Raw genomic sequence first — 23,587 nt, forward strand, 5'->3', positions numbered from 1 at the left:
ATAAAACTGCTGGTTTGTATCTATTAAGCGACACACAGCAAAACCTATGAATAACAAGTTCCAAGAGACCAACAATATTATACTCTAGAACAGCTTGTCTTGGTGAAGCTCACTTACAGCTAATTCCTCCAGAGAGGGAAGTAGACTTTTTATGGTTTGCACTTCGAAGGCAACCAGAATAACTTAAACCATGACAGAATCTCTCCTGAAATTGTGATTTTGTTTTAACCAAACAGGTTTCTAATTCTTCAAGATCTTTGAGTCTATTGAGCTCGATGGATTAAGAATAGACTGCAGAGTCGTCTACCTAATTCTTATATTTAATGTAAATCTGAATACCTATACTTTGGGCTTTTTTCCTCCTACATTTCTAGTTCAGATAACCTACTACTTTAGAAAACAATTTTGCCAGCTTCTGAGAGTCCAAGTACAGGAAAGGGCAAATCCTTGTATTAAACTATGCTTAAGCTAGGCCAGTAGCCCTTTCTTCTTCTCAGGTCTCATCTCCACTGGCTGCTGGCCTTTTGCTAGACCTCTCCTATTCCTTTTATCATTGGTAGTCTTTGACCCTCGCTGCTATGTGGCCTAGTTTTCCTTTTTTACCTAACATGAAACAGCATTTATCAACATCACTCTACATCTCTTTCGGAGAAATAACAAAAGTGGCTTTATTTTTTACTTTCAAAACAGCTTGACGGGTTTCTTAGCTGGCTGCCCTGGGGCTTTCCACTGAATTCCTTTTTATTTTCCTTTTTACCAACCTGAGAATCCCCGCCCCCGCCCCCCCCCCCCCCAACCTCTCATATTCTGGCGGGCTTACGGATGCCTTAATTTACAACCAAATTTGGCCTTTTCTATAGCTGGTTTACAAACCTTCTCACTTTTGCAAAGCTGCTGGGTCAGATGTGAGTCTGGGCTCCCAAAGACTACTGTTTTGACCTACGCTATTACATTATCACTGCAGAACTTTTTTTTTTTTTTTTTTTAATCTATTTCAACGTTCTCTTAAGCCATATTGGGTGGAAAGAGGGGTGGAAGCTATTTCTAGCAACAGCTCTCGATTACTAATAATCAGTGTCTGCAAGCTGCAGCGGCGGATTGGGGCCTTGGTTACAAATTCGGGCTTTGGCGTCGAGCAAACCTTGCCCCAGCGGGCCTTTGGTAAGTAATTTATTCTCCTCAGTCTCTTCAGGTCTAAAACGAGGACAAAACACATACCTTTCAGGAAGGGGCGGTGTGAAGACTAAACAAGCCAAAAGATGTTAAAGAGTCAAGAATGGGTAGCCCATTATAATTAATTACTACGATTTTTATGATTAACCTCAGGCGTAAAGCCAGGTTCGCCCTAGAAGTCGGTCCTCCGCAGGAGACAAACACCACCATACTCAGGCCCGCCTCACGCAAAGCCTTTCCGTGAAGGCCTCGGTGCGCACGCGCGCTGACATCTTCCAGCGCCGCTTGCTCCCGTCGTGGAGCCTGTGGGCTCGCGCAGGCGCATGAGCTAGGCGCGCACTGTATGAGTATCGCGCAGGCGCCGCCAGCCTGGGGAGGCGAACGGGCATCGTCGTCCAAGTTTGCCATGGCTGAGGCGTCCCGGTGGCACCTAGGCGGTGAGGGGTGCCTTTAGGGGTGGGTGGGGCAGAGCGGAAAGGGCAATTGCAAATATCCTGCAAGGAAGTGTGTAGCCCACATGTATTCACGTGAGAGATGACCTCCAGAACGGTTAGCCGTTGCAGCCTCCGCTTGAGAAGCGGAGAGGGACTGTGGACCCATTTCACAGACAGGAAAAGTGAAGCCCTGAGGGAACATCTCGCCCCTTGCCGGAAGCCGGAGCTGGGCGCTGCCACTTGCTGTATAGTGGCCTTCTCTAGGCCGGCCTTAGAAGGCCTTTGTTGCTCTAGGGAGTAGTGGCCTTGGCAGAACCCCAGGCTGAGTCCTTTTCCCCCCTCCAGCAGGAGCCAGCCATCCCAAGAAGCAGAGTTGACAGGTGGAGAAAACGATTAGGGACAGAGGAGGGGGTTTTGTTTGTTTTGTATTTTGCTTTTTCAGTTTAAAACAAGACTGGTGAGGAAACATGTGGGTTATAAAATTCATTATATACGGTCATAAAATGATTGCCCACTATCACCATGGGAAAATGTTAGTAATTAGTCCTTCTTCATAAAAGTGAGAGTAAAAACATAGCCAGAAGCCATTGGAGCTTTCCTTCACACAGTGTAAACAGCTAAAAGCGCCTGTGTTTTTCCATCCCTATTATTTATATATATTATAAATTAAGGGAAGTTTTTGTTTTATATCTCACAGGAACTCCAAAACATAAGCTGCATTACAGAAAGGAAGTAGAAATGAGAACCACACTTCAGGAGTTCTTACTCTACCTTATTTTTTTAATAAACTTATGTATATGTAAGTACACAGATGTAGATGAAGACACTGTTTGAACTAAGAAGTTTTGTGCAGATGAAAAACAAAACATGGATTTTATAAAACCATAGGCTTTCAGACTACTGAAACCTCTCAAAAAATAGTGACACATTTTAAACATCTTAAATTCATTTAGGTTGACATTATTTCCAATTCTTAAGGGGCACAACTTTAGGTCACAGAAGTAATAAAAAGCTTTCATAGTCAACACTGATTGAATTAATTATTCCTTTCTGTTGGCAGTTCTGTCTTGAATTATTCCCTTGAGTTGCCAATTCTTGATTTCTTTTAGAGCGAGCGATACAGATACATCAGCTTTGCTCTAGTTTCATAGGTCAAACTATACATGAGGCCTAAGAAGTTAGTCTTGATGTCTGCTTTGTTCTTTTCCCTGGCCTGTTGCAGAGTTAATAGTAAAATATGCTAGTTCTGAGTCACAGGAGATATGAATTAATGCAGATCTTTAGGGAGGACCAGGAAAACATCTCAACCTACATTCCTCCTATCTGTGGGTCAATATCATTGACTTAATCAGTATTAAAGAGCATTTTGTCTTTACAGCACCCAACATATAGTAGATGCAAGCTCACTGACTGGACTTATGTTGGTACAGCATACATAGTGGCAATTATATATCGGTTAACTAATTAATTGGTACTGTAGGGGTGAGCTTGAGTCAGATCTGGATTAAAAAGACAGCTTTAGCGAATCTTATAAATTAAGATATTTCAGATTGGTTTTTAACTGCTTATTATAGAACATTTGGGGAGTGGAAAAATATTTAAAGATCACTCATAATCCCATTATTCAGGGATTTTTTTAAAAATACCTTTTTATAATTAGGAAAAATTGGAAACAAATCTCCAACAGGATTTGTTTAATTTTTGGTATATACAGTGAAATACTATGCAACGTTAAAGAATGGCATAGGCTCATGTGTGCCATGGAATGATGTTGAAGATACATTATTTCTAAAAATAAAGGCCTTCTAGCAAAAAAAAAAAAAAAAAAAGACATATTTAGTCTATACCCTGCTCTAAAACCCACCCACCCACCCCTAGGAAGAGTGAGAAAGAATACTAGTTAATGTTCTTTTCAATCTTATCATGTGCCAAAACATAGTTTTAAATGTTCCACATGAATTATCTCACTTACTTCGCATAACAAAACTATGAGGTAGGAGATATTATCCCTATGGTGGGACTCAAACCATTACCTGTTTGATTTCAAAGTTCATAGCTTAAACTACTCACTATATTATGTTGCCTACTCTCAATATTGGAAAAAAAGCCATCTTGCAGAATAGTATGTGTAATGTGATCTCAGTTTTATAAAAACCAAGTTATTTTCTCTATAAGTGTGTATGCATTTAGAAAAATCTGAAGAATATATGCCAAACCTAATTCTAGCAGTGGGATTACAGGAAACTTCTTCCTGTTTTGTATATTTCTATTTTAGTTTTTTTATTATTGCTCTTATAATTAGAAAAATAAAATTGAATTTTCAAAACAAAATTGAGAACAAATTACAAGTACATTTTAAATCCTGACAAAAATTGAGTTTTTAAACGTAAATTTTTAAACAAAAAATTCTTCTCCTTAGTGACTTTTGGGATGGTAAACCCACATATGTATTACTTAAACAAAGTTATGTCATCTCTATTTTTGGACACGTCTGTGCATGGTGAAGAAAGAACCAACTTTAAGTCTATTCACAGCATAACTGACTTTTGGAAGGTAAGATGTCATGTGACTGTGGATGAAGTAGCTTTAGGCATTGCATAAACAAGCCCTTGGCACACATAGTAGATACTTGATACATATTTATTGAAGGAATGAATAAAAATAAATGTCATTTCTTTAAACTATTAGAATCAATCAACCACTAAGTGTTTATTGAGAACCTGTGTTCTCAGTGTGATAGAGTTCTTATAACTTTAAAAAAGTGATATTTATTTTTTTAACATTATCGTTGCATTTGGGAAATAGGAGATTTCTTATGTGGGAGTTAGGATCCAAAGTCAGTCTAAAATTGTATACAGTGAAAATTACCGTTAAAAATTCCTTAAATTGCCCATAAATTAAAATATATGTGATTTTAGTATACAGGCCTATACGCTTGTGTGTGTGTTTCAGTAATGTACAGTATATAATAAAGAGTACATTTACAAAATATAATTTTATAGTGTTTTTAATTGCATAAGAGTATCATTCCTTTAGCATTGGAACAGACTTGTTTTTTCTGTTACACTTAACTTAGCAAGATGTTCACATTATGAGGAAAGAACAATTAAGGGAACAGCAGTTTCAGGTATCCCATGTCACAAACATTGGGACATACAAGGAAGAGGTAAGGAACGCTTTCCAGAGGTGATCACAATTCAGTTGAGTTTTAAAGGATGAGTAACAGAAGACCATGCTAGGAAGAAAAAACGATATGTACTATAAGTAATTCATCACGTGGAACTATGTTTGGCATTATAGGCATATAGGAGATGAGGTGGAAAAGACCAAACTATGAATTGAACAGAGGTCTAATCATGAATGCCATGCTAGGAATTTGAAACTTATCACGGAGACAATGTCATTTCCTGAGAGTGAGAGAAGTGTGAGATAAGGCAGATGATTAGAAGTCATTGGTTTAGGCCAAGTGAAATATGAAAGAATGATAGGAAATTTTCCCTGAGACAAGAAGTGGAGCCCAACTGCTTCTTTTTTACTGTGCTGTCTTGAGGTATGTATGTGGCCAATGGCAAATAAGACAAAGGCAGGAAAGAAAAAAATGAACCCTAGGCTTAGGATCTCTTAGAAGGAGCACATAGGGACAGAGACAGAAGCAGTCACCACCGCCAGAGTTGGAGGGGAAAGGGGGGGACACAGATAACTTCGAGGTGAAGTCATGAATTGTGGCTATGACCACCAGTCCTGATACTCATGTATTGGGGGAGAGTTTTCAGTATACCCCTCGGAGAAGAAGGGTTATGGAACTAAATGAGTTAATACCTGTAAAGTGCTTAGAGCAGTACATAGTAAGTACTCAGGAAATGTTAACCATTTTCGTTATCATCATCAACATCATCATTTACCATTACCATTATTAATGGTGGCTTGGCTAAAATCACTGATTTTTATATTCTTATGGATAACATTATGAATGTAGATTCTGTTATACACTTGACATGAAATATTTTTCCCATAACATTTATTTTTCTATATGAAGTTTATGGAAGGACCCCTTTTGGAAGGCCTGTACTGGGACTCATGGTACAATAACAAGAATTTGTATGACTTAAAGAACAGCAGTCGCATCTACTATGAGAACATACTTTTAGGAGTCCCCAGAGTCCGTCAACTAAAAGTCCGCAACAACACGTGCAAGGTCCATTCATCCTTTCAGTCCTTGATGAATGAATGTTATGACAAATACACTTCTGAAAATGAAGATCTGTCTGATTTTGGCCTTAAATATGACACTGAGTAAGTAGTATAAAATTACACGTAACTTTTTCTAGCAGTTACCATTGTATCTTCAAACAATTGTGAAAACATATTTATTTTCCAAATAATACCAACAGGGGCCTGACAGGTAAGGAGACTGTTTCAGTAATAGTATCAAAGGAAGACTCCGAGATGCAGTGTTTAGAAAAGGAAGAGTAAACCTGTTATTTTTTTGTTTACCAAAGGATGTAAAGTGTTTTTTTTCCAACTGTGGTAAATGAAGTGCTAAGTCATATTGGACACAGGGCAAAGTGCCCATTTTTGCTTTTACAAAACTCAATCAGCTTTTCTGGCTCTGGCAAGATGCCCTCAAACACATTCCAAATGCTTCTTGGGATCCCTAGGGAGTGTCTTTGGTGTACTCTGTTGCTTTCTCACTCTGGCTTACTTCAGTGATATCTTCTATTGTTGCCAATGTTGAAAAGGGGCAGTTATGTTTTACAGACACTGCATCTGATGATACCTGCCAAAGATCTTATGGCCATTGTTCTCCAAAGTGGCTGAGGCTAATGCTAGTATAGACTCACGTCTACACTTTATATTGAAAATGTAAAAGCCCAAAGCCACTGTCACTACCTCCCCTTAACACAGAAGCTGCTGGTATCATTGCTTTTAAGGTCATATGAAAATCATAGAGGCACAAAATATATCTTTTTTAAAATTTGATATTTATCAAAGTGATGAAATATTTACAAAGTCCACCCTTTCCTACTCATAATTCCCACTCCAGAAGCAGCCACTTTTAGTTGTTTCTTCTTGTATATACTTCCTATTTCTGAATAATATGCTTATACTATTACTTGATTCTATAGTTTTATATATCTATTGTCTCTATCATGGAAAGTGTCTGTCATATATCCCTCTTATGCCACTCCCTCCACATACACACTTCCTGTTCCTCTTAGCCTGTAGTTATACCGTAATTTTTGTTAATCATTAGTCGATGTTTATTTTATAAATATGAACAGTGATTACATTTCCTTTCTTGAACAACTACCTCTGTACCCCTAGGATTGATCATTGCTTTGTGGGTTTTGTTGACTTATTTTTTCTTTCTATGACTTTTGGGTGTTCTTGAGGGCAACAAAGTGCTTGTATAATTCTTATAAACCTAATAAATTCATAAGTATGGTGACACATTCTCTTAAATATTATACTATTATAACAGTACTACACACTATTTCCCTTTCAATGAAAAATTACAAGATAAGTCAACTATTAATTACACATTTAAATTTGATCTCAAGACTAATCTGTTAGGTATTCTAATATTCCAAATTTTCATAACAACTACAAATAATTTAAATACCAAAATTAACATTATGGATTTAGAATTTTAATACGTGTCATTTCCTGACAACCAAAATAAGAATCAATTTGTGCTTGTTTTTCTTTCTAAAATGTAACATTCATTAATTAAAACCACTATAAAAAATTGGAAGTAGGAGAGGGTTGGTGTAATAAATGTTCTTGTTTCAGTTTAACAATCATATGGAAAATGCTCAAACATACAACTATGGAATTTTCATTAAAAATGAGTATTGTATCTCAGTGTTGTCACTTTTTTCTTCTCTGCTGAAAACAAACATGGTATTACTAACAGAAAAACAAGTTTAAGCAGAGCATCTTCGGATAATTGTTCAGATCTGTTTTAGGAGACTGGATAGGGACTGAAATGAAGAATCAAAGCTTTACTTTTTGATATTGCATAACTAAGTTAAAAGTAGAAAGAATGGAAACAAAATTTAGTTATACAGGTTTTACTTTGTGTACTTTCATTAAAATAAGATACCTATATAACAATATAGACATTGTAACAAAGTTTTTATTTATTGGGCATTTATAAATGGTATATGATCATTAAAACACAGACTGTGAAGCATCTTTTTCCCCATACTGAGACAGATATTTCTGAATCAAAACCCTGGATATTTTTGTCCTACTCAAAGACTAAAGATCTCATAAGATAACAGAGACAACAGGTTAAAGAAAAAATCCATCATTATTTTCTAGATTTCAAGTTCCCTGAGGCAACAGATGGATTTAAAAAAAATTTTTTTTCTCATAGTATGTAGTCCGGTGTGTTGCCCACAATAAGCACTAAAAAATGAAAACATATTCAATCTTAATCCTTTTAGCTTAATCCTTAACTCACCATCTTGCTTCAAAATTACTATAATACTTACGAACTTAGTACTACTTTTTTTTTAACTACTACTTTGAACCAAAGGTTAACTTAAATTCTTAGATACTTCTCAGTCAGGCTTTCTCATCTCTCCATTATTCTTTTTATATCTAACAGATGGAAGTACTCTGCTCCTAGTACCAACTCCCCTTGGCATTGGGGATTTACTGGTGTTTACCGAAATGGGGGATATATTTTCACTTTATCAAAATCAAAATCTGAAACCCTAAACAAGTTCATTAATCTTCGAATGAACAGCTGGATCACAAGAAGCACTAGAGTTGTTTTTATTGATTTTTCAGTATACAATGCTAATGTAAATCTGTTTTGCATCATCAGGTGAGTTACTCAAAACCTCTTATTAATATACTGAATTTAAAAGACACCCAGAGCCCTCATTAGGGTTTCCAGTTTGTGCATGTTTGTACTGAGATTAAAATCATAAGCTCCAAAATAAATATAATGTAATTCTTCCAATAATGATAAAGAAGAAAGAGCAACATCATATTCATTGTTTCACTGATTCAGGATATATTCCAGAACATGGAGAATTACATACAATAGGTTAGTTTTATATTGCTTAAGAATATGTAGTCTTATTTATTGTCATTCTGAAGTTGGACATATCTAACATTTAGTCCTAATGATTTCTTCCTTTAAATCAGATCATTCAAATCTGTTGATTTCCTTTCAGAATGAGCTTCTTTATTAAGTTACTCATTTTTGTCTCAAGAATGAACAATTTAAAATTCAAACAATATATAACAGTAGCCAGCATCCTAGAAATGATTACAGCCAATGGTGATTTGCAAAAATGGCCCCAATTCTTCACATCTTTGCCATGTAAATTTGCAGTGCCCTGTCACCCAGGGCAGGGTGCACTGCCCGAGAACTTGATACTGGTTCAACCAGGTGACTTTCTTTGGTCAATGGAATGTTAGCAGATATTATACAAGCAGAAGCTTGAAAAGGGTTTGTAAATTAAAACTTGCTCTCTTGCACTTCTGCTATTGCATGAGAAGGACATGCCTGGGCTAACCTGTTGGACCCAAGAAAAAGATGACAGACATCCCCTCTCACAAGGAGGAGGACAGAGAACCAACCAAAGAGAAAAAATTATTTCTGTAGGTCTGATTACCTTAGGTAATCTGCCTAACCTGGACCATGCTATTTGGTTTAGGCCTGGGTTCTAGAATCAAACACTGTCAAAGCAAATAGGATTACTGTGATTGAATCTGCCTGGGGATTGAATTGGCTTCTTCTAAGGGATCTGAGAATGGGTGAATGCCTGATACAATTAGCGTTCTGTTAGAAAGGAGGAATGGGATAATGAACGCTAGACAGGCAAACAATAGTGTCCACTAAGTCTCAGTGAGCCACTTTTTTCTCATGAGTCTTACATTTTTATTCTGGAATATGGAATTGGCATTTACTCTGATAGGGGAATTTTTCCCCTGTGCAACAGTGATGGTGAAACATAATCATGGCCTTTAAAATTTGTAAAAATGAAAACAAATGAATTACCATCAGCAGCCAATGGACATTTTACCTTTTATGTTAAAGTATTTTCTTTCAGGGAATCAGCTTCTTACCAACATTATTCACCCTTTCTGATAGTCCTGGTAGGGATAAAGTGAAGAATACAAATCACTTCTATGTCCTAAATAAGAGTAGAAACAGTGGGGTAATTGGCTTAAAGTCATATGAAGAACTCCTTGTAATACTAGATTAAGTCCATATTTTCTGTCTCTAGGTTTTGTGCTTATTCTATGTTACCTTTAATTTTTTTTTCATATTTATTTATTTATTTGGCTCTGCTGGGTCTTAGTTGTGGCATGCAGACTCCTTAGTTGCAGCATGCATGTGGGATCTAGTTCCGCCACCAGGGATCGAACCCAGGCCCCCTGCATTGGGAGCGCAGAGTCTTACCCACTGGACCACCAGCGAAGTCCCATCTATGTTACCTTTTAAAATGTTATTTCTTAGAAACTTCAGCAGATTTTGAAACTTTTAACTGGTAGTGTATCTAATCAGTAGTTGTATGGGAGCATACTGCTTACACTAAGACCTTATCCACTTATTTTCCCTTTGTACACATATCTGGCAAACTAAACTGAATACTCATCATTTTTTGCTTTTTGTTTACTAGTCTACACTTCAGATCAAAATACTGGGTTTCTTTCACTTCACTCACTTACCCAACATTGCGCACATACTATACGCAAGGTGAAAAAACAAATTCCTGTTTTCTATTTGTTAACTGGTTGTTTTGTTCTTGGTTTTGGTGGTTTTTTGCTTTTTGGGCCGCACCTTATTCCAGTACCAATAAGATTTGCTAATATCTTTAGGTAGGAATAATTACATCATGGCATTGTGATAGAGATGCTGGTTCCTTAAATTACTGTCAATTCTTAATTATCTGCAGTTCTGGAGAACACTAGAAATACAGTGAACCGCCTCAAAATCTTTTTATATTTAGTATTGGAATGAATTTTTATATTTCTATTTGCATATAGATCTTTGTATCCAACATCCAGTGCCTAAAGTTAAACAGAAAACATTTGCTTTAGTAAAATATGTTATCTTGACATTTAGAAGCAAGAAGTATCTCTGATAAGCTAAAGGGGGAGAGTGTATTTCCCTCCTCTGAAATAATAAAAAAATTATGTATTTTGGGGGGGAGTCCTGACTAATAACAGTAACTAACTGTATAGCATGTTCTTGAACATCATCTTGTTCTCCTGTAGGGATAAATTAGTATCCCAGTTATGAATGAGCAATCAAAACACAGAGTAAAATGAATTTCTAGCTAAAAATCACATCTTTCTTTCTCATTTACATTGGTCTTTGACCACTGGGAATTTTCAGAGTACCAAAAAAAAGTGGAGCATTAAAAAAGAAGTAATGGAGGAAGTGACATCACGCCAAGGGCACCAGCTCCCAGAGGCGCAGGCAGGAGTTGGGGGGCTAGGGCTCTTTGGCACCTAGGTTGAAACTAGTTTTGTGTGTCTGAGGTCTCAGCTGGGAGACTTGAAGACTGGGTCTGTGATCATCTGAAGGCTCATCCACTCACAAGTTGAGTGGTTGATACTGATGGATGCTGAGGAACTCCATGTGATATTTTCACATGGACTAGTTTGCACTTCCGAAGAGCATGGTAGATGGATTTCAAAGGGTGAAGACTAGAAGTAGATTTGCAATATTTTCCTTTGGCAGAACAGAATTCCATTAGAGCAACTTTCACTGTTAGAGAGAGGGGAGAGAGAAAAGCCTCGTTTGTTGACGTCACTTGGTTCATGAAGCCTTCACCTAGAAGTGAAGCTGCTGAACAAACCTTGAGAAGGATCATCTCCTGCTTCAATCTGCTGCTGAATAGGAACTAATCAGAGAGAGAGAGGCAGAAGATGGAGAGGAGGGCGTCCAAGGCTTTCCCGATCACAAATCTCACCTCCACTCCAACTCCCTTTATACTTTTCTTGCAAAAATAATAATAGAAATAAGGAGGTGGTGGTGTTTCCAAAAACAAAAATTGTAACCTTCAACCATCTGGGGAAGGCAAAAATCCCATCCACCGCAACTCTCAGTTCGAAAGTAAAGTTGTACCGCACACAATCAGGATGTTACTTAAGAGTGCTCTTAAAAGAACATATGGTGTGTGGCTGACAGGGTCATGGTGCTCCAGCCAGGTGTCAGGCCTGTGCCTCTGAGGTGGAAAAGCCGAGTTCAGGACACTGGTCCACCAGAGACCTCCTGGCTCCACGTAATCTCAAACGGCGAAAGCCCTCCCAGAGATCTCCATCTCAATGCTAAGACCCAGCTGCACTCAACAACCAGCAAGCTATAGTGCTGGACACCCTATGCCAAACAACTAGCAAGACAGGAACACAACCCCACCCATTAACAAAGAGGCTGCCTAAAATATAATAAGGTCACAGACACCCCAAAACACACCACCAGACACAGTCCTGCCCACTAGAAAGACAAGATCTAGCCTCATCCACCAGAACACAGGCACCAGTCCCCTCCACCAGGAAGCCTAGACAACCCACTGAAACAACCTTAACCACTGGGGACAGACACCAAAAACAACGGGAACTACGAACTTGCATCCTGCGAAAAGGAGACCCCAAACACAGTAAGTTAAGCAAAATGAGAAGACAGAGAAACACACAGCAGATGAAGGAGCAAGGCAAAAACCCACCAGACCTAACAAATGAAGAAGAAATAGGCAGTCTACCTGAAAAAGAATTCAGAGTGATGATAGTAAAGATGATCCAAAATCTTGGAAATAGAATGGAGAACATACAAGAAACGTTTAACAAGGACCTAGAAGAACTAACGAGCAAATAAACAATGATGAGCAACACAATAACTGAAATTAAAAATTCTCCAGAAGGAATGAATAGCAGAATGAGGCAGAACGGATAAGTGACCTGGAATATAAAATAGTGGAAATAACTACCGCAGAGCAGAATAAAGAAAAAAGAATGAAAAGAACTGAGGACAGTCTCAAAGACCTCTGGGACAACATTAAATGCACCAACATTCAAATTATAGGGGTCCCAGAAGAAGAAGAGAAAAAGAAAGGAACTGAGAAAATATTCGAAGAGATTATAGTTGAAAACTTCCCTAATATGGGAAAGGAAATAGTCAATCAGGTCCAGGAAGCAGAGAGAGTCCCATACAGGATAAATCCAAGGAGAAACACGCCAAGACACATATTAATCAAACCATCAAAAATTAAATACAAAGAAAAAATATTAAAAGCAGCAAGGGAAAAATAACATACAAGGGAATCCCCATAAGGTTAACAGCTGATCTTTCAGCAGAAACTCTGCAAGCCAGAAGGGAGTGGCAGGACATATTTAAAGTGATGAAAGGGAAAAACCTACAACCAAGATTACTCTACCCAGCAAGGATCTCATTCAGATTCAACAGAGAAATTAAAACCTTTACAGACAAGCAAAAACTAAGAGAATTCAGCATCACCAAACCAGCTTTACAACAAATGCTAAAGGAACTTCTCTAGGCAAGAAACACAAGAGAAGGAAAAGACCTACAATAACAAAACAAAACAATTAAGAAAATGGTAATAGGAACATACATATCAATAACTACCTTAAATGTAAATGGATTAAATGCTCCAACCAAAAGATATAGACTGGCTGAATGGATACAAAAACAAGACCCATATATATGCTGTCTACAAGAGACCCACATCAGACCTAGAGACACATACAGACTGAAAGTGAGGGGATGGAAAAAGATATTCCATGCGAATGGAAATCCAAAGAAAGCTGAAGTAGCAATTCTCATATCAGACAAAATAGACTTTAAAATAAAGACTATTACAAGAGACAAAGAAGGACACTACATAATGATCAAGGGATCAAGCCAAGAAGAAGATATAACAATTGTAAATCTTTATGCACCCAACATAAGAGCACGTCAATACATAACGCAAATGCTAACAGCCATAAAAGGGGAAATTAACAGTAACACAATCATAGTAGGGGACTTTAACACCCCACTTTCACCTATGGACAGACCATCCAAAATGAAAATAAATAAGGAAATACAAGCTTTGAATGATACATTAAACAAGACAGACTTAATTGATATTTATAGGACATTCCATCCAAAAACAACAGGATACACTTTCTTCTCAAGGGATCATGGGACATTCTCCAGGATAGATCATATCTTGGGGCACAAATCAAGCCTTGGTAAATTTAAGAAAATTGAAATTGTATCAAGTATCTTTTCCGACCACAATGTTATGAGACTAGATATCAATTACAGGAAAAAATCTGTAAAAAATACAAACACATGGAAGATAAACAATACACTATTTAATAACCAAGAGATCACTGAAGAAATCAAAGAGGAAATAAAAAAATACCTAGAAAAAAAAATACCTAGAAACAAATGACAATGAAAACACGACGACCCAAAACCTATGGGATGCAGCAAAAGCAGTTCTAAGAGGGAAGTTTATAGCAATACAATCCTACCTCAAGAAACAAGAAACATCTCAAATAAACAACCTAACCTTTCACCTAAAGCAATTAGAGAAAGAAGAACAAAAAAAACCCCAAAGTTAGCAGAGGAAAGAAATCATAAAGATCAGATCAGAAATAAATGAAAAAGAAATGAAGGGAACAATAGCAAAGATCAATAAAACTAAAAGCTGGTTCTTTGAGAAGATAAACAAAATTGATAAACCATTAGCCAGACTCATCAAGAAAAAAAGGGAGAAGACTCAAATCAATACAATTAGAAATGAAATAGGAGAAGTAACAACTGACACTGCAGAAATACAAAGGCTCATGAGAGATTACTACAGCAACAATATGCCAATCAAATGGACAACCTGGAAGAAAAGGACAAATTCTTAGAAAAGCACAACCTCCGAGACTGAACCAGGAAGAAATAGAAAATATACACAGACCAATCACAAGCCCTGAAACTCAGACTGTGATTAAAAATCTTCCAACAAACAAAAGCCCAGGACCAGATGGATTCACAGGCGAATTCTCTCAAACACTTAGAGAAGAGCTAACACCTATCTTTCTCACACTCTTCCAAAATACAGCAGAGAGAGGAGCACTCCCAAACTCATTCTACGAGGCCACTATCACCCTAATACCAAAACCAGACAAAGAAGTCACAAAGAAAGAAAACTACAGGCCAATATCACTGATGAACATAGATGCAAAAATCCTCAACAAAATAATAGCAAACAGAATCCAACAGCACATTAAAGGATCATACACCATGATCAAGTGTGGTTTATCCCAGGAATTCAAGGATTCTTCAATATATGCAAATCAATCAATGTGATAAACCATATTAACAAATTGAAGGAGAAAAACCATATGATCATCACAATAGATGCAGAAAAAGCTTTCAACAAAATCAACACCCCTTTATGATAAAAACTGTCCAGAAAGTAGGCATAGAGGGAACTTACCTCAACATAATAAAGGCCATATATGACAAACCCACAGCCAACATCATTCTCAATGATGAAAAACTGAAACCATTTCCTCTAAGATCAGGAACAAGACAAGGTTGTCCACTGTCACCACTATTATTCAACATAGTTTTGGAAGTTTTAGCCATAGCAATCAGAGGGAAAAAAAAGAAATAAAAGGAATCCAAAACAGAAAAGAAGAAATAAAGCTGTCACTGTTTGCAGATGACATGATACTACACATAGAGAATCCTAAAGATGCTACTAGAAAACTACTAGAGCTAATCAACGAATTTCACAAAGTAGCAGGATACAAAATTAATGCACAGAAATCTCTTGCATTCCTATACACTAATGATGAAAAATCTGAAAGACAAATTATGGAAACACTCCCATTTACCATTGCAACAAAAAGAATAAAATACCTAGGAATAAACCTACCTAAGGAGACAAAAGACCTGTATGCAGAAAACTATAAGACACTGATGAAAGAAATTAAAGATGATACAAATAGATGGAGAGATATACCATGTTCTTGGATTGGAAGAATCAACACTGTGAAAATGACTATACTACCCAAAGTAATCTACAGACTCAATGCAATCCCTATCAAACTACCAATGGCATTTTCACAGAACTAGAACAAAAAATTTCACAATTTGTATGGAAACACAAAAGACCCCGAATAGCCAAAGCAATCTTGAGAAAGAAAAACGGAGCTGGAGAAATCAGGCTCCTGGACTTCAGACTATACTACAAAGCTACAGTAATCAAGACAGTATGGTACTGGCACAAAAACAGAAATATAGATCAATGCAACTGGATAGAAAGCCCAGAAATAAACCCACGCACATATGGTCACCTTATTTTGATAAAGGAGCAAAGAATATACAATGGAGAAAAGGCAGCCTCTTCAATATTGGTGCTGGCAAAACTGGACAGCTACATGTAAAAGAATGAAATTAGAACACTCCCTAACACCATACACAAAAATAAACTCAAAATGGATTCGAGACCTAAATGTAAGGCCAGACACTGTAAAACTCTTAGAGGAAAACATAGGCAGAACACTCTATGACATAAATCACAGCATGATCCTTTTTGACCCACCTCTTAGAGAGAAGGAAATAAGAACAAAAATAAATAAATGGGACCTAATGAAACTTAAAACCTTTTGCACAGCAAAGGAAAACATAAGACGAAAATAGAACCCTCAGAATGGGAGAAAATATTTGCAAATGAAGCAACTGACAAAGGATTAATCTCCAAAATTTACAAGCAGCTCATGCAGCTCGATATCATAAAAGCAAAAACCCAATCCAAAAATGGGCAGAAGACCTAAATAGACATTTCTCCAAAGAAGATACACAGATTGCCAACAAACACATGAAAGGATACTCAACATCACTAATCATTAGAGAAATGCAAATCAAAACTACAATGAGGTATCACCTCATACCAGTCAGAATGGCCATCATCAAAAATCTACAAACAATAAATGCTGGAGAGGGTGTGGAGAAAGGGGAACCCTCTTGCACTGTTGATGGGAATGTAAATTGATACAGCCACTATGGAGAACAGTATGGAAATTCCTTAAAAAACTAAAAATAGAACTACCATATGACCCAGCAATTCCACTACTGGGCATATACCCTGAGAAAACCATAATTCAAAAAGAGTCATGTACCACAATGTTCATTGCAGCTCTATTTAAAATAGCCAGGACATGGAAGCAACCTAACTGTCCATCGACAGACAAATGGATAAAGAAGATGTGGCACACATATACAATGGAATATTACTCAGCCATAAAAAGAAACGAAATTGAATTATTCAATTCAATTGAGGTAGATGGACCTAGAGTCTGTCATACAGAGTGAAGTAAGTCAGAAAGAGAAAAACAAATACCATATGCTGACACATATATATGGAATCTAAAAAAAAAAAAAACTTGTTCTGAAGAACCTAGGGGCAGGACAGGAATAAGGACGCAGACGTAGAGAATGGACTTGAGGACATGGGGAGGGGGAAGGGTAAGCTGGGACGAAGTGAGAGAGTGGCATGGACATATGTACACTACCAAATGTAAAATAGATAGCTAGTGGGAAGCAGCTGCATCGCACAGGGAGTTAAACCCGGTGCTTTGTGACCACCTAGAGGGGTGGGATAGGGAGGGTGGGAGGGAGACACCAGAGGGAGGGGAATTGGGGATATATGTATATGTATAGCTGATTCACTTTTTTATACAGCAGAAACTAACACAACATTGTAAAGCAATTACACTCCAATAAAGACGTTAAAAAAAAAAGTAATGAATTGAGCCCATAACCCTGAGAAAACATATTTTGTACAAAATAACTGATTAAAGTACACAACATCACTGACTAGAAATTTCAATCGCGTTAGGTACTGAAATATAAATCCTTGAAATGCAGTGACTTTCACAAACCTCATTTTACAGATTGGTGGCAGAATTCCCTGCAACTGGAGGAATACTTACTTCATGGCAGTTTTACTCTGTGAAGCTCCTTAGATATGTTAGCTACTATGATTATTTTATTGCTTCCTGTGAAGTCACATTTTGTATTTTTCTTATTGTCTTCACAACACAAGAAGTCCAAAAAATAAAAGAATTTAAATCTGCCTATTTCAAAAGTAGTTGGAACTGGCTAGAATTACTACTTTTGGTGGTAAGTGTATATTCACAGATATGGTTGAAGGGAATCACATCTGAACCCACTAATGAGAGAGGTGTAAAAAGCACCTCCCTCATCCGGGACTTATTTTAAAAGCTGTAAGTATCAATCATAAAATGAACTGTCATAGTACATACTAATGTTGTGCCTCCAAAAGGGAGAAATCTTTTTTCTTCTCTCTGATTTGGTCCTTGGCAGGACTAGCATAAACCTAGAGGAATAAGTGATTCCATACATATTATGATTTAGTGGGCACAGTAGGTCTCCCTACTGCCACTCAAAAAAATGTATTCCTCTCAGGGCCTCGTGTTGAAAATAATGATTCTTTAGGGCAAGGTCCTTTAAAATGTACTCTTGTATGTTGCCTAAATCTGCTTTCCTCTTTACACTGAATTTTTAAAGAATAGGCAAAAGACAAGCCTAGGCAGAATACTGAAGGGGGGATAAGGTTTGAGCAGCCAGAGCGTAGCTTGTAGTCACAGAGGATGACACCAGGATTGGGGAAATGATCCTTGAAGAAACTCCAAAGACTGCCAGTTCTTATCACTGGAAAATACTGAAATAAACATAGAGGTGTGGGTAGGGCAGAAAAAATCGTAAGAGCTTGGTTTTAGGAATAATGAACAAATATTCTGGCTTATACAACCTGATCTTTCACTCTTATTGGCCCTTAGTTATAGCCAATCCAGTATATATATATATTAGTTTCTCAAAACCAAATTGAAAGTTTCTCAGAAAGTGTGCCATCTATCTCTCCGGTAACCACAATAATGCTTAACATAGGGCATAGCATTAAATGTTTAACTGAGTATTTTAGGGAAGAGAAATCAAAGGAAAATTTTCATGACAGAAAACTCTGATATCTAAGATAATCTGTTCTAAAATTCTCTTCTAAAAGAGCTGTTAAAAAGCTCTAAAGGGGTTTATTTTTTTTTGGAGCTGTAAAAAATTTTTTCTTGTAGTGTTACATAGTGAAAAATATTAAACTCTTAGGTATCATGTAGTTATATGGAGCAGAAACTCTTACAGTCTAGTCAGAATTATATAATCATTTTATTCATTTGTGTTTTATGACTCAAAGAAACAAAAAGTCATATAGATTAGGATAGCCATGCAGTCAGTATTTTGCTACTTTTATGATAATTATGCTACCTTAAACTTCTATAAATTGAGGCTTACTTTCATTTATGTAAAAGCCTGTCTTATCTCTCCCTACCTTTTTGTTGAACTTTTGATGAACTTTTTCATGTGTTTATTCATAGGCTGCAGGAGATTTAGAGGTAATCTCTAATTTAACCCTTCTTATTTTCCCATTTAGTTGTGTTTTGTGGCCGTTTTCTTCAACACATACTGTAATATACAAATTTTTCTCTTGCTTGGACAACTGTTAAAAAGTACTGAAAAATATTCAGACTTCTATTTTCTTGCATACTGGCACATTTATTACAACAATATAATTGCCATAACCATCTTCTTTGCATGGATAAAGGTATTTATATTTTATCAGATATAACAGATAAGATATATTTTATTATATTAGATAATAAAATGGGAACTTAAACTACAAAGTTATGAAAAAACAAAAGGATATTCTTAACTATACAGTAATTTTTTTTATACAGTAATTTTTAAAGTAGTTTGGATTTGTAATGATTGCCAGCGAATCCTCAAACACCCCGACTGTCATGAAGTATCTCTTTTAATTTCAAGCAGGTTTCTTCTGAAATTAATTTACTCTAAGTCATTATAATCTTTAATATTCTCCTATTTCAATTAACTTTGTTCTTTTTCAGATATTCAAATTCATAAGCTTTAATAAGACAATGTCTCAGCTGTCATCAACCTTGTCCCGCTGTATCAAAGACATAGTAGGATTTGCCATCATGTTTTTTATAATATTCTTTGCTTACGCTCAGTTAGGATTTCTTGTTTTTGGATCACAAGTTGACGACTTTTCCACTTTTCAAAATTCCATGTAAGTTCTTAGCATAAATGTAATTATATTTTACAGTTTATAACAAAAAAAATCATGAAAAGGCCTATAAATAGTGACATAAGCTTTCATAAATTAAAAAATGGTTTGATATTTTCACTGATGGCTAAATATCTGTCACACTCAAAGTACAGTTAGGCATTGAAAGATCCAAATGGATGGTGTTATCCACTTTTCAAGTGTTACCAGGTCAAGCTAGAAAAATATTTTTTTACTTTTCAATAGAAGTGAAAATTTTACCTAAGATAAAAGAAATTGACTCCATGTCTCTGTAGTATTTATTCTCTGGGCAAAAGAAATCTTAAGTGTTTGCTTTAGAGGGTTCTATCTTTATAATCCTTTTATTGATATTGACCTGATTATCCTTTGCTGATCTGGCAAAGCTGAATTTTAAAAATAGCTTTATACACATAAAACAATCAACAGATAACTAACTTATAGAACTGATTAGGTAGAATCCCTAGAAAAATATTAATTGTCTTTAAAAGTGAATATTTTAATACATTTACTTTCATTTTTGAGTAGGTAAAACAAGTTCTGTCTGTGTAAAAAAATTATGATAGTCTAAAATATCAGTTCTCAAAATGTGTTCTGTGCAATCTAGACCAAGACTGTCTGGGGGAAATGGCTTCATTTTGCATCACTCTTGGAAATTCGTAGTGCATGGTGACATATGGCTCTGAGAAAAACTGCAATAACTTTCCCTTTAGTTAAGAATTCCTCAAACTTGTCCATGGCCCTTTTACTCAATTTGGGGTAAATTCTGGTCTGAAAAATTTCTTAGGTTGCCCTCTTTTCATCATCCACATGTAAATATTGTATTATCTAAGTACCAATTGCATGAAATTTAATAATATTTTTCTGAAATAACCCTTTACTAAATTAGTAGTGGAAAGAGGGGACTAGCAACCAAGAGGATATAATTCTACTTTCCAATTCTGCCACTAGCTATTTAACTTTTCTAGACCTTAATTTCTTTATCTGTAAATAAAGGGGCTGGGCTAAATCACTCCCAAATGTCCTTTCCAACTTCAAATGACCTATAATTTGAGAACTCTAATTAGCTTATCCAGAGTGAATAATGTTTGCAGTTCCAACAACTTCTTGGTCCTTTCCTAGGATCTTAATTCAAGTGTTAATAATAAAACTAAGTAGTATTGGACATTAAATATAAATGTAGTAATTTACAGAACCTTGGAAATTTGTCTTACCTTGGATAATGGGAGGAAAGAAAGTATAAGGCACAAAGTAAACAGAAAATTTTGAAATGGATTAATGAGGGGACTTCTGCTTTTGGTAATGATGTGCTAGGTTATTCAAATCAACCTCTTCACAATTTAAAAAGCTGGATGAAATATAGGAAACATTTAAGAACTAACAAAAAAGTGAGTGGCCAAAATCGGAAAGCAAGAACCCAGAAAAGTAAACCCAGCATCCAAAGCTACTTCTGCCCTGAAGGCTTTTTTTTTTAAACTGATAAAGATTTTAAATTGTGTTATAACATAACATAAAATTTACCATCTTAACCATGTCTTTTTTTTTTAACCATTTCTAACTGTAGAGTGAAGTACATTCATATTGTTCAATCATCACCATCATTCATCTCCAGAAATCTTTTTATCTTGCAAAACTGAAACTCTATACTCATTAAACAGGAACTCTCCATTTCCCTCCCTACCCCTGCCCCTGGCAACCGTCATTCTACTTTTTGTCTCTCTCATTTTGATTACTCAAGGTACCTGGTGGAATCATACAGTATTTGTCCTTTTGTGACTGATTTATTCCACTTAGCATAATGTCTTCAAGATTCAACAATGTTGTAGGATATGTCAGAATTTCCTTTTTGAAGCTGAATAATATTCCATTGTATGTATATACCACATTTTGTTTATCCATTAATCTGTTAATGACACTTGGGTTGCTTCCACGTTTTAGCTATTATGAATAATGCTATGAGAACATGGTGTACAAATATCTCTTTGAGATCCTACTTTGAATTCTTTTGGGTATATACCCAGAAGTAGAATTGCTGGATCATATGGTAATTGTATTTTGAATTTTTGAGGAACTGCTATACTGTTTTCCACAATGGCTATTCCATTTTACCTTTCCACTAACGGTGCGTGTTTCAATTTCTCCACGTCCGTGTCAAAAATTGTTATTTTCTGGTTTTTTTTTTTTTTTTTTTTTGATAGTAGCCATCCTAATGGATGTTAGGTGATATCTCATTGTGTTTTTGATTTGCATTTCCCTACTGATTAGCAATCTTGAGCATCTTTTCATGTGGTTATGCATATGTTGGTTCACTTGATGGTATCCCACAGGTCCCTTAGGCTCTGTTCACTTTTCTTTAAACTTTTCTTTCTGTCCCTCAGACTAAATAATTTCAATTGCCCTATCTTCAAGTTCACTGATTTTTTTTCTTCTGCCTATTCAAATCTACCTTTGAATCTCTCTAATGAATTTTCATTTCAGTTATTGTACTTTGCAGCTCTAGAATTTTTTTGGTTTCTTTTTAGGTTTTCTATCTTTTTATTGATATTTCCATTTTGTTCATACATAGTTTTCTTGACTTACTCCATGTCTTCTTTTAGTTCTTTGAGGATCAGCCTGAGGTGTAAACTTAAGGTCTTCTCAGGTCTTTTCTGAGCCTGTGCCATTCCTTGGGCATTCATGGTGACTGTCTAATTTCCTCCATATATGCAGTTTTTCTTTTTAATGTCCTAGTCTTTTTTTTTTTTTTTTTTTTTTGGCTGTGTTGGTTCTTTGTTGCTGCACGTGGGCTTTCTCTAGTTGCGGTGAGCGGGGGCTACTCTTCCTTGTGGTGCATAGGCTTCTCATTGTGGTGGCTTCTCTTGTTGTGGAGCACAGGCTCTAGGCATGTGGGCTCCAGTAGTTGTGGCTCGCAGGCTCTAGAGTGCAGGCTCAGTAGTTGTGGCACACGGGCTAAGTTGCTCCACGGCATGTGGGATCTTCCTGGACCAGGGCACAAACCCATGTCCCCTGCATTGGCAGGCGGATTCTTAACCACTATGCCACCAGGGAAGCCCCATGAATGTCCTAGTCTTTAATATCTGGCTCCCAAAGGGGAAAAAGAGAAAAATGAAGAAGGAGGGAAGGGCATTGGGCCTCTCAATCCCAAGGACATTGCTTCAGCCGGAGAGGGAGGGGCTTGCAACAATGCAGGGAGATGCCTGCCTCTGTGATCAGAAGCAGCAATCAGCAATCAGAACACAGACCCTAATGTTTGGACAACACGGTCCTTCTTGTCCACCCTGGCTCCCACAAGCTGTGTGCAAGCTGCTCTAGAAATACATGCAGGGCTACCTGCCATGGGCTGCGGGGTAGGAGATGGGTAGCTGCTGCCAAACTAAAAGTTTAAATTGACCCAAATTGCCCAATCCTTTCCTGGAAGTTGTAAGCCTTCAACAGACTCCAGAGTTTCAAAACAGTTTCTTCAGAGAGATTGTGCCACTGTGATTGTTGTCTAGGTGGTGAGACAGATTCCTAGTGCTTCTTACTCCATCTTCCCCAAAACCTCCACCATGAAGGCATTTTTGTTGATCCAGAAGAAATAGTTGAGAAATTGTGTTTCTAGTTACCTCTCAAGGAGGAGACAGAAGACAAACCCAAGGCCTGTGTGTGTGTGCTGGGGAGTGGGGTTGGGGGAGAGGAGGAGTGTCTGATAAACTCTCCACACATAAAGCAGGGAGCCTGAAGTGCTACAGCCTCAAGTTAAAAGTAAATCCCTCAGAGTGACTTGACTTGAAGTCTGGGTTTAATCACCTAGGTATCCAGGGAACCTCATGTCTTGAA

General features: G+C 36.8%; 1 protein-coding gene across 1 annotated transcript in view; it reads left to right on the forward strand.

The window, feature by feature from the left end:
- The first annotated feature begins 1,707 nt into the window (after positions 1 to 1,707).
- PKD2L2 (polycystin 2 like 2, transient receptor potential cation channel) overlaps positions 1,708 to 23,587 on the forward strand; it is a 39,131-nt gene continuing 17,251 nt past the window's right edge. Inside the window, exons 1-8 of the mRNA XM_059919101.1 lie at positions 1,708 to 1,722; positions 2,232 to 2,406; positions 4,027 to 4,160; positions 5,644 to 5,900; positions 8,224 to 8,445; positions 17,544 to 17,772; positions 19,097 to 19,267; positions 19,572 to 19,753. Coding sequence (XP_059775084.1) covers positions 1,708 to 1,722; positions 2,232 to 2,406; positions 4,027 to 4,160; positions 5,644 to 5,900; positions 8,224 to 8,445; positions 17,544 to 17,772; positions 19,097 to 19,267; positions 19,572 to 19,753 — 1,385 coding nt within the window. The remainder of the gene's footprint in view (positions 1,723 to 2,231; positions 2,407 to 4,026; positions 4,161 to 5,643; positions 5,901 to 8,223; positions 8,446 to 17,543; positions 17,773 to 19,096; positions 19,268 to 19,571; positions 19,754 to 23,587) is intronic.

The sequence above is a fragment of the Balaenoptera ricei genome, chromosome 3 (genome assembly GCF_028023285.1).
Source record: "Balaenoptera ricei isolate mBalRic1 chromosome 3, mBalRic1.hap2, whole genome shotgun sequence".
Classification (NCBI taxonomy): Eukaryota; Metazoa; Chordata; class Mammalia; order Artiodactyla; family Balaenopteridae; genus Balaenoptera; species Balaenoptera ricei.